Source organism: Mesoplodon densirostris, chromosome 20 (assembly GCF_025265405.1).
Source record: "Mesoplodon densirostris isolate mMesDen1 chromosome 20, mMesDen1 primary haplotype, whole genome shotgun sequence".
NCBI classification, from domain to species: domain Eukaryota; kingdom Metazoa; phylum Chordata; class Mammalia; order Artiodactyla; family Ziphiidae; genus Mesoplodon; species Mesoplodon densirostris.
The window spans coordinates 23,555,513-23,568,372 of NC_082680.1; the positions used below are offsets into that span (position 1 = coordinate 23,555,513).

At 42.3% G+C, this 12,860-nt stretch overlaps 1 protein-coding gene across 3 annotated transcripts in view; it reads right to left on the bottom strand.

The window, feature by feature from the left end:
* Positions 1-12,641, bottom strand: part of PPP2CB (protein phosphatase 2 catalytic subunit beta) — a 32,568-nt gene extending 19,927 nt beyond the window's left edge. The window contains exon 1 of one of the 3 annotated variants that reach the window (XM_060085984.1): positions 12,504-12,641. In XM_060085984.1, coding sequence (XP_059941967.1) covers positions 12,504-12,605 — 102 coding nt within the window. In that variant the 5' untranslated portion in view covers positions 12,606-12,641. The remainder of the gene's footprint in view (positions 1-12,503) is intronic. The other 2 variants (XM_060085986.1, XM_060085985.1) reach the window with 2 other exon arrangements.
* Between the last annotated feature and the right edge of the window lie 219 nt (positions 12,642-12,860).

Sequence of the window (12,860 nt, forward strand, 5' to 3'; positions counted from 1 at the left end):
AAAATGTGCTGGAATTACATGGTGGAGATGGTTGCAAAACTTTATGAATATACTAAAACCACTGAATTGTACACTTTATAGGGCGACTTTTATTGTATGTGAATTACATCTCAATTTAAGAATATGAGGAGGGACTTCCCTGGTGGTCCAGTGGTTAAGAATCCGGGCTCCCAATGCAGGGGGGCCCCGAGTTCAATCCCTGGTCAGGGAACTAGATCCCGCGTGCCGCAACTAAAGATCCCGTGTGCTGCAACTAAGACTTGGCGCAGCCAAAAAAATACATACATATATATATATATGAGGAAAAACCCCAAAACTAAATGTGAAATGCTGTTGCAGCTCTGACTTAGCCTTCTTTGAAGATGACAGTGATTTTAATGCCATTTTTCTTAGAAAATCTAAGTTCAGAAATATAGTTTACATAGTCTAAAGTGCAGTGATTGTTTTGGCATTAATTTTATCTTCAATTTCTGGTATTTTGGTTTCCTTTCATCAAAGAGGACTTCATTCACCAAGTCCTTCAGAGCATTTGTCCTGAAAAAAAAACACTGAAGGAAAAATGTCTGCAAGATCTTCAAAGTAGAATAAAAGGCATATGTTGCAAATAAAACTACTCCATGTGAAACATTTATAATGTATCTTCATTTTTTCTATGAACGTGATTTTACACATATGTAAAGTCAAGAAGTGATGAACTGATTTTAAAAGGTCTGTTTTCCAGTCATTAGCAGTAGTTCATGCTAGTCTAGTTTGTTTTAGTTTCTTTACCTGTCTGCTATGAAAGGTTGGCTTAGACAAGCACGGAAAATGATGATTTGTTCAGTCAGTAAAATTGGGTTTTAACGTCATATTCCACTGTAATCATGCCATTCTTTGTTACAGTAGAAAGAAACGAGCTACTTTGTATCTATGTTACTGCATTTTGAACTATATCAACGGCCACTAGAGCTGGCACTAACCCTTGCTCAAGAGAAGTTAAAATGAAAGTTAATAGTTAAGCTTTTCGGCTGTCAAGACCACCACTTTTAGCTACAAACTATTAAAGAAAAGTAATCGAAAGAGTTTTCTCGACTCAGAAAAATCATTGATTTTTATTAGGATCTTTTTTTTTCTTTTTTTCTTTTTTTAGTATTTATTTATTTGGCTGTGCCCGGTTTTAGTTACGGCACGTGGGATTTTTGTTGCGGCGTGCGGGATGTTTTAGTTGCGGCATTTGAACTCTTAGTTGCAGCATGTGGCACCTAGTTCCCTGACCAGGGATCGAACCCAGGCCCCCAGCATTGGGAGCGCAGAGTCTCACCCACTGGACCACCAGGGAAGTCCCCATTTTTAACCAGGATCTATCAGTAATTTTCATTAAGATAGTTTAAGGCATTCAACAATTTAAGCATGCTATTTCACATTAATGAAGTAAAGTAATATCCTAAAGATACTTCTGCTTATTTCAACGCTGAGGCCAGGACCCAGGAACACAACCATTAGTCCAATGTAAAATTTACATATTTATCTACACAAACCTCAAAATTTTTCTAAGCAGGCACTGTATGATCTGTTAGCACACAAATAGGCTAAATTTCCCTCCTACTTAGAACATCATCACCAAGCTTCTTCAGGATAAAATTAAGTTTATCAGGTCCAAGAGCCTAAAAACTTTCTCTTCCTGAGACTCTACCAAACAAATGTTAAAAATAGTTCTAGGGCTTCCCTGGTGGCGCAGTCGTTGAGAGTCCGCCTGCCAATGCATGACACACGGGTTCGAGCCCTGGTCTGGGAAGATCCCACATGCCACGGAGCAGCTGGCCCCGTGAGCCACAATTACTGAGCCTGAGCGTCTGGAGCCTGTGCTCCGCAACAAGAGAGGCCGTGATAGTGAGAGGCCCGCGCACCGCGATGAGGAGTGGCCCCCACTTGCCACAACTGGAGAAAGCCCCCGCACAGAAACGAAGACCCAACACAGCCATAAATAAATAAATAAAATTAAAAAAAAATAGTTCTAGTATGGGCTTCCCTGGTGGCGCAGTGGTTGAGAGTCTGCCTGCCGATGCAGGGGACACGGGTTCGTGCCCCGGTCCGGGAGGATCCCATATGCCGCAGAGCGGCTGGGCCCGTGAGCCATGGCCGCTGAGCCTGCGCGTCCGGAGCCTGTGCTCCGCAACGGGAGAGGCCACGACAGTGAGAGGCCCGCGTACCGCAAAAAAAAAAAAACAAAACAAAAAAAGTTCTAGTCACAGAATGTCCTTGACAGTGCCAGACTGGCTCTCCAGGCACACTATCCTTCTAAATCACTGTGCATACTGCTGTTGCAGAAACAAATGGCAGAAGCAATCTCTCTACACACGTAAGACGAGTCAAATGTGCAATCAGCTCCAAAGATGGACTGCTAATGTAAGTTCACGTTAAGAGCTAGTCGTCTTCTTGGAAGACATGCCTTAACTATTTTATGCAAACTGTTTTTCTCTAGACAGAAATTAATCTTGAAGGCCAGACATACCATATCATTCATACCCATATTTTGCGTAGCTGTTCTCCAACTGGCATTAGGATGGGTTGTATTTTGGCCACTACCTCAAAACAGGGCTTTTTCCAGTACCACTTTGGTCTTAATTTCAGCTGACTCCTTCACGTTTTAGGCAATCTGAGTTAGAATAGGAATTTAATTTTGAGGGAGAAATCACCCTCACAATGATGTAACTTTCTATAGAACAGTATTTCTAACAGACTCCAAAAAAATCATGTTACTTAAAAAAAAAAAAAAACCTAAAATCTAGTTACAAAGAATTAAACAAAAAGATGATATTTACAATTAGATTTGACTTTTTACTGTCTCTTATATTCTTTCTATATGCCTGCCCCCAATGCAGGGGACACGGGTTCGAGCCCTGGTCCGGGAAGATCCCACATGTCGCAGAGCAACTAAGCCTGTGCGCCCCAACTACTGAGCCTGCGCTCTAGAGCCCTCGAGCCACAACTACTGAGGCCAACTGCCACAACTACTGAAGCCCGCATGCTCTAGGGCCCGTGCTCTGCAACAAGAGAAGCCACTGTAATGAGAAGCCCGCATACCGCGACAAAGAGTAGCTCCCGCTCACCGCAACTAGAGAAAGCCCGCACGCAGCAACGAGGACCCAACGCAGCCAAAAAATAAATAAATAAATAATAAAATTTAAAAAAGATATAATGAAACTGCATTTTTCAGAGTTCTAGAACCACTATATAGAAAACCTCTTTGGAAGTACATTCTCCACAGAGAAGTCATATCAACACATCTACTTATTTTGCATCTTTTTCCAAAAGAAAATCGGATGACATTTAAAACAAGATCAAATAGCTACTTTTATTTTTAGCTTTTCTTCATTTAATACTCATTGCTAATTTCTGGTCAGGACTTTACACCAGTAGTATCTTAATACAACCGCCCCAGGAGATCAGCAAGTACTATCATCCCTGTCTTAGATAAGGAGTCAGAGGTGCAGAGACTGGCAGCCATCAAGCTGTGGAGCCAGGGTTTGAACTCAGGCTGCCTACTAGAGTTTGCTATAAACAAACACTGCACTTGGCAGGAAAAAGGCGGGTAGAGGTAGGGAAATAAAATGGAACTTTAGACTAAGGTTAGAAGGCAGAAAATATACACCACAGAGGTTCACCACAGCCGCTAGAAGGCGGCTGCCGCACTAAGCACTGCTCAGGGGGTAACGAGGAAGGGCTACCGTCACTCTTCTCCAGCCCATCGGCAACCCCATCAAAGGGGTGGAGGACAAAGATGAATGACAGGAGATTTTCACTTAAAAAATCATGCTTAGAGCTTCCCTGGTGGCGCAGTGGTTGAGAGTCTGCCTGCCGATGCAGGGGACACGGGTTCATGCCCCGGTCCAGGAAGATCCCACATGCTGCAGAGCGGCTGGGCCCGTGAGCCATGGCCGCTGAGCCTGCACGTCCGGAGCCTGTGCTCCGCAACGAAAAAAAAAAAACATGCTTAGTGGAAAAGTACAAGTATACAAAGAAAGAAGTGGGTAAGATACCAGCTTAAATATACCTCAGAGGTCCTAGAGATGGGTAGTCCAATTTATTTAGGGGCTGAGGTTAAAATAATCTCTCTGGGCAAACTCAGAAAGCTTGCTCAAGTGATTAAGGCTCAAGTGTGACTGAGCCGGGGTACAACATTCTTCTCCAGGAAGACATCTTAAAATTAGTAGAGAGTCAAAGGTAAAACCAACTCAACTACCAACTTTGCCCATTACTTCAAGTCTACATCTACTATTCACAGTGAGGTTAACTGACTCAGCTACTTTCAGAACTGGATATTTCACCTGACACTAGAGCCTGAGAGATTGATTTAAAACATATATTCTAAACCATGAAATTATAGTTTATCCCACAAGAAAACTGAATGTCGAACTTGAAGCAGTAAGTAAACAATTTGTTTCAGAAACACAAAAATACCATTTGCTTGGCAGTTCTATTTACAGAACTAAATCCTCGAGTCAACATATAGTTATTTAATAGACTCACAGACACAGAAAACAAACTTATGGTTACCAAAGTGGATGGGGGGGGATAAATTAGGAGTTTGGGATTAACATATACACACTACTATATATAAAATAGATGAACAAGGACCTACTGTACAGCCCAGGGAACTATACTCAATATCTTGTAATAACCTTTAATACAAGAGAGAATCTGAAAAAGAATATATATACATACATACATATATATATATATATATATATACACACATACATATATATATATATATACACATACATACATATATATATATATATATGTATATATGTATATATGTATATATGTATATATGTAAAACTGAATCACCTGGCCCTGAACCAAGATGGCGGAGTAGAAGGACGTGCACTCACTCTCTCTTGCGAGAGCACCAGAATCACAACTAGCTGCTGGACAGTCATCGACAGGAAGACACTGGAACTCACCAATAAAGATACCCCACATCCAAAGACAAAGGAGAGGCCACAATGAGACGGTAGGAGGGGCGCAATCACAGTAGAATCAAATCCCATAACTGCTGGGTGGGTGACTCACAGACTGTAGAACACTTACATCACAGAAGTCCACCCACTGGAGTGAAGGTTCTGAGCCCCATGTCAGGCTTCCGAAGCTGGGGGTCCAGCAACGGGAGAAGGAATTCCTAGAGAATCAGACTTTGAAGGCTAGTGGGATTTGATTGCAGGACTGGGGGAAACAGAGACTCCACTCTTGGAGGGCACACACAAAGTAGTGTGCGCACTGGGACCCAGGGGAAGGAGCAGTGACCCCAGGGGAGACCGAACCAGACCTACCTGCTAGTGTTGGAGGGTCTCCTGCAGACACAGGGGGTTGCTGTGGCTGTGAGGACAAGGAAACTAGCAGCAGAGGTTCTGGGAAGTGCTCCTTGATGTGAGCCCTCCCAGAGTCCATCCACCATTAGCCCCACCAAAGAGCCCAGGTAGGCTTCAGTGTTGGGTTGCCTCAGGCCAAACAACCAACAAGGAGGGAACCCAGCCCCAGCCATCAGCAGTCAAGAGGATTAAAGTTTTACTGAGCTCTGCCCACCAGAGCAACACCCAACTCTTCCCACCACCAGTCCCTCCCATCAGGAAACTTGCACAAGCCTCTTAGATAGCCTCATCCACCAGAGGGCAGACAGCAGAAGCAAGAAGAACTACAATCCTGCAGCCTGTGGAACAAAAACCACATTCACAGAAAGATAGACAAGATGAAAAGGCAGAGGGTTATGTACCAGATGAAAGAACAAGATTAAACCCCAGAAAAACAACGAAATGAAGGGAGATAGGCAACCTTGCAGAAAAAGAATTCAGAATAATGATAGTGAAGATGATCCAGGACCTTGGAAAAAGAATGGAGGCAAAGATCAAGAAGATGCAAGAAATGTTTAACAAAGACCTAGAAGAATTAAAGAACAAACAAACAGAGAAGAACAATACAATAACTGAAATGAAAACTACACTAGAAGGAATCAATAGCAGAATAACTGAGACAGAAAAACGGATAAGTGACCTGGAAGACAGAATGGTGGAATTCACTGCTGCGGAAAAGAATAAAGAAGAAAGAATGGAAACCTAAGAGCCCTCTGGGACAACATTAAATGCAACAACATTCGCGTTATAAGGGTCCCAGAAGGAGAAGAGAGAGAGAAAGGACCCGAGAAAATATTTGAAGAGACTACAGTCGAAAACTTCCCTAATGTGGGAAAGGAAGTAGCCACCCAAGTCCGGGAAGCACAGCAAGTCCCATACAGGATAAACCCAAGGAGAAACACGCCGAGACACATAGTAAGCAAACTGGCAAAAATTAAAGACAAAGAAAAATTATTGACAGCAGCAAGGGAAAAATGACAAGTAACATACAAGGGAGCTCCCATAAGGTTAACAGCTGATTTCTCAGCAGAAACTCTACAAGCCAGAAGGGAGTGGCACGACATATTTAAAGTGATGAAAGGGAAGAACCTACAACCAAGATTACTCTAACAGGCAAGGATCTCATTCAGATCCGACAGAGAAATTAAAATCTTTACAGACAAGCAAAAGCTATGAGAATTCAGCACCACCAAACCAGCTCTACAACAAATGCTAAAGGAACTTCTCTAAGTGGGAAACACAAGAGAAGAAAAGGACCTACAAAAACAAACCCAAAACAATTAAGAAAATGGTCATAGGAACATGCCTATCGATAATTACCTTAAACATGAATGGATTAAATGCTCCAAACAAAAGACTCAGGCTTGCTGAATGGATACAAAAACAAGACCCATATATATGCTGTCTACAAGAGACCCACTTCAGACCTAGGGACACACACAGACTGAAAGTGAGGGGATGGAAAAAGATATTCCATGCAAATGGAAATCAAAAGAAAGCTGGAGTAGCTATACTCATATTAGATAAAATAGATATTAAAATCAAGAATGTTATAAGAGACAAGGAAGGAAACTACATAAAGATTAAAGGATCAATCCAAGAAGAAGATATAACAATTATAAATATATATGCATCCAACACAGAAAGCACCTCAATACATAAGGCAAATGCTAACAGCCATAAAAGAGGAAATCAACAGTAACACAATAACAGTGGGGGACTTTAACACCTCACTTACACCAATGGACAGATCATCCAAAATGAAAATAAATAAGAAAACAGGAGCTTTAAATGACACAACAGACCAGATAAATTTAATTGATATTTATAGGACATTCCATCCGAAAACAGCAGATTACACTTTCTTCTCAAGTGTGCATGGAACATTCTCCAGGATAGATCACATCTTGGGCCACAAATCAAGCCTCAGTAAATTTAAGAAAATTGAAATCATATCAAGCATCTTTTCTGACCACAATGCTATGAGATTAGAAATGAATTACAGGGAAAAAAACGTAAAAAACACAAACACATGGAGGCTAAACAATACATTACTAAATAACCAAGAGATCACTGAAGAAATCAAAGAGGAAATCAAAAAATACCTAGAAACAAATGACAATGAAAACACGATGATCCAAAACTTATGGGATGCAGCAAAAGCAGTTCTAAGAGGGAACTATAGCTATACAGTATAAGCCTACCTCAAGAAACAGGAAAAACCTCAAATAAGCAATCTAACCTTACACCTAAAGGAACTAAAGAAGAACAAACAAAACCCAAAGTTAGCAGGAGGAAAGAAATCATAAAGATCAGAGTAGAAATAAATGAAATAGAAACAAAGAAAACAATAGCAAAGATCAATAAAACTAAAAGCTGGTTCTTTGAGAAGATAAACAAAATTGATAAACCATTTGCCAGACTCATCAAGAAAAAGAGGGAGAGGACTCAAATCAATAAAATTAGAAACGAGAAAGGAGAAGTTACAACAGACACCACAGAAATACAAAGCATCCTAAGAGACTACTACAAACAACTCTATGCCAATAAAATGGAAAACCTGGAAGAAATGGACAAATTATTAGGAAGGTATAACCTTCCAAGACTGAACCAAGAAGAAATAGAAAATATGAACAGACCAATTACAAGTAAGGAAATTGACACTGTGATTAAAAATCTTCCAACAAATAAAAGTCCAGGACTAGATGGCTTCACAGGTGAATTTTATCAAACATTTAGAGAAGAGCTAACACCCATCCTTCTTAAACTCTTCCAAAAATGTGCATAGGAACACTCCCAAACTCATTCTATGAGGTCACCCTCACCCTGATACCAAAACCAGGCAAAAATACTACAAAAAAAGAAAATTACAGACCAATATCACTCATGAATATAGATGCAAAAATCCTCAACAAAATACTAGAAAACAGAATCCAACAACAGATTAAAAGCATCATACACCATGATCAAGTGGGATTTATCCCAGGGATGCAAGGATTCTTCAATATACGCAAATCAATCAATGTGATACACCATATTAACAAATTGAATAAAAACCATAGGATCATCTCAATAGACGCAGAAAAAGCTTTTGACAAAATTCAACACCCATTTATGATAAAAACTCTCCAGAAAGTGGGCATAGAAGGAACCTACCTCAACATAATACCTACCTCAACATAATAAAGGCCAGATATGACAAACCCACAGCAAACATCATTCTCAATGGTGAAAAACTGAAAGCACTTCCTCTAAGATCAGGAAAAAGACAAGGATGTCCACTGTCATCACTATTATTCAACATAGTCTTGAAAAGTCCTAGCCACGGCAATCAGAGAAGAAAAAGAAATAAAAGGAATACAAATTGGAAAAGAAGAAGTAAAACTGTCATTGTTGGCTTCCCTGGTGGCTCAGTGGTTGAGAGTCCGCCTGCTGATGCAGGGGACACGGGTTCATGCCCTGGTCCGGGACGATCCCACATGCCACGGAGCAGCTAGGCCCATGAGCCATGGCCACTCAGCCTGCGCGTCCGGAGCCTGTGCTCCGCAATGGGAGAGGCCACAACAGTGAGAGGCCCGCGTAAAGCAAAAAACAAAAAAAACAAAAAAAAATTGTCATTGTTTGAAGATGACACGATACTATACATACAGAATCCTAAAGATGCCACCAGAAAACTACTAGAGCTAATCAATGAATTTGGTAAAGTTGCAGGATACAAAATTAATGCACAGAAATCTCTTGCATTCCTATACACTAACGATGAAAAATCTGAAAGAGAAATTAAGGAAACACTCCCATTTACCATTGCAACAAAAAGAATAAAATACCTAGGAATAAACCTACCTAGGGAGACAAAACACCTGTATGCAGAAAACTATAAGACACTGATGAAAGAAATTAAAGATGATACCAACAGATAGAGAGATATACCATGTTCTTGGATTGGAAGAATCAATATTGTTGGTATTTGTCCCAAAGCAATCTACAGATTCAATGCAATCCCTATCAAATTACCAATGGCATTTTTTACAGAACTAGAACAAAAAAATCTTAAAATTTGTATGGAGACACAAAAGATCCCGAATAGCCAAAGCAGTCGTGAGGGAAAAAAATGGATCTGGAGAAATCAGACTCCCTGACTTCAGACTATATATACTACAAAGCTACAGTAATCAAGACAATATGGTACTGGCACAAAAACAGAAACAGATCAATGGAACAAGATAGAACGCCCAGAAATAAACCCACGCACCTATGGTCAACTAATCTATGACAAAGGAGGCAAGAATATACAGTGGAGAAAAGACAGTCTCTTCAATAAGTGGTGCCGGGAAAACTGGACAGCTACATGTAAAAGAATGAAATTAGAACACTCCCTAACACCATCCACAAAAAAAACCTCAAAATGGATTAGAGACCTAAATGTAAGACCAGACACTATAAAACTCTTAGAGGAAAACATAGGAAGAACACTCTTTGACATAAATCACAGCAAGATCTTTTTTTTTTTTTTTTTTTTTTGCGGTACGCGGGCCTCTCACTGTTGTGGCCTCTCCCGTTGCGGAGCACAGGCTCCGGACGCGCAGGCTCAGCGGCCATGGCTCACGGGCCCAGCCGCTCCACGGCATGTGGGATCTTCCCGGACCGGGGCACGAACCCGTGTCCCCTGCATCAGCAGGCGGACTCTCAACTACTGCGCCACCAGGGAAGCCCGCAAGATCTTTTTTGATCCACCTCCTAGAGTAATGGAAATAAAAAAAATAAACAAATGGGACTTAATGAAACTTAAGAGCTTTTGCACAGCAAAGGAAACCATAAACAAGACGAAAAGACAACCCTCAGAATGAGAGAAAATATCTGCAAACGAATCAATGGACAAAGGATTAATCTCCAAAATATATAAACAGCTCATGCAGCTCAATATTAAAAAAACAAACAATCCAATCCAAAAATGGGCAGAGGACCTGAACAGACATTTCTCCAAAGAAGACATACAGATGGCCAAGAAGCACATGATGAAAAGCTGCTCAACATCACTAATTATTAGAGAAATGCAAATCAAACTACAGTGAGGTATCACTTCACACCAGTTAGAATGGGCATCATCAGAAAATCTACAAACAGCAAATGCTGGAGAGGGTGTGGAAAAAAGGGAACCCTCTTGCACTATTGGTGGCAATGTAAATTGATACAGCCACTATGGAGAACAGTATGGAGGTTCCTTAAAAAACTAAAAATAGGATTACCATATGACAGCAATCCCACTACTGGGCATATAGCCAGAGAAAACCATAATTCAAAAAGACACATGCACCCCAATGTTCATTGCAGCACTGTTTACAATGGCCAGGTCATGGAAGCAACCTAAATGCCCATCGACAGACGAATGGATAAAGAAGATGTGGTACATATATACAATGGAATATTACTCAGCCATAAAAAGGAGTGAAATTGGGTCATTTGTAGAGACGTGGATGCATCTAGAGACTGTCATACAAGCTGAAGTAAGTCAGAAAAACAAATATCGTATATTAACGCATATTTGTGGAACCTAGAAAAATGGTACAGATGAACCGGTTTGCAGGGCAGAAATTGAGACACAGATGTAGAGAACAAACGTATGGACACCACGGGCACAAAGCGGTTGGGGGGGGGCGGGTGGTGGTGGTGGTGTGATGAATTGGGCGATTGGGATTAATATGTATACAGTAATATGTATAAAATGGATGACTAATAAGAACCTGCTGTATAAAAAAGTAAGTACAATGAAATTCAAAAATTCAAAAAAACTGAATCACTTTGCTGTATACTTGAAACTAACACACTGTAAATTAACTACACTTCAAAAAGTTAATACATAAGGGCCCTAAGTAACATTACACTTAGTTAAAAAACACTATTCTAACTACTTAATATTAGCTATTACTCCTCCATTCCTAAGATGCTTAATTTTAAGGGTACCCTATAAATAATAATGACAAAATCTTTCTTTCTTTAGTGCTTTTCTGGGGCATCCTGACTTCCAAACACAATCATGAAGAAAGTCTTACGGATTTTGGCTTAAAAAAAACCTCCCAAAACCCAAAAACATTAAAGAATAAATAACTTCGTTACTCCTTCACATGGGACCTTTTTACATAAAAATTATTTAGTCCAAACTACATAAAAGATGAATGAGAAAAGTAAGATGGAAAGTCCGGAATAATTACAGTGGTTAAGAAAACAATGCACACAGAATTCAGAAAGTTGTCTCAGCTCACACTATCAAGAGCAACAGTAAACCACCTGCATATTTTATTACTTTCTGGAAATGAAAAAAACCTTACATATAATAGAAATAACTTTCTGAAAAGTGCTAGCCTGCACGAAAAACACATACCCCATTAAACATCTCAGGCAAGCACTGTTGCCAAACTTAAGACTTGCCGTCGTGTTTCTGAAAATCAACAATTTTTTGCTTCCAAAGAGCCTCTCAACGTGAAGACCAGTCACCATCTGTCTCAACTAAAGTGAACTTCTATTTTAAAAATCACAGTCTGTCATCACACCCACCTCTCTACAAACAAACGCTTGACGCATACCAATTTACTGATTTTTGATGGGCCCGAGTCACCTGAGAAAAAGCCTGGGTGTATTACCCAGCGCGTTGATAGTCACAACACCCAGGTTCGTTTTCGGTGCATTTTCAATTTCGACACCGCACGAGATTCATCTGCCGGCCAGCTAAAGCGCCACGATTGCTAGTCCGCACGGGAAATGCTGGGGTGTCAGCAATCCCCCCACAAGAGCGTCGGCGACCCCAATCACACTCAGGGCGTGGATTCCGGGTGCCACAATGCCCCCGTCCACCTACCCCGGACCCCACAGGCCAGGACCGGGAGCGTCCGGTCCGGATCGTGGGCTGGGTCCCCGGGGGTCCTGGAAGCGCCCGACCCCACCCGGGGAAGGATGCCCAAGCCGGAGACGCAGCCCTGCGGGTTCCCGGACCGGCGCGCCGGACACAGGGCGGACATCCCGGGAAGGGAGGGGAGGTGGGGGAGGGCAGAGAGAGGAGGGAGAGGGAGGAGGAGGAACGGGGTCCCCGCCCGCATCTCGCCCCTTTTCTCTCACCTTTTCGCACAGCGTCCGCACCTGGTTCTCGTTCAGTTGTTTACACTCGTTCAGCTGCTCGACCCACTGGTCCAGCTCTTTGGTGAACGCCTTGTCGTCCATGGTGGCCCGAGCCCCTCCCCCGCTGCCTCCCGCCCCCCTCCCCGCCCCCGAGCGCCCCAGCCCCGGGCGCCGCTCCCCTCGCCCGGCGCCGCCGCCGCCGCCAGCTCCCAGCGGGAGAGGAAGGAGCCAGGGAGCGCGACCCCGCGCCCCGCCCAAGCCCCGCGGGCGGCTCCGGGCGCAGGGCCTCCGGGAGACCCCTGGCCGCCCTGGCCCGTCGGGCCGCGCGCCCCAGGAGTCGGTGAAGGGCGCGGGGAG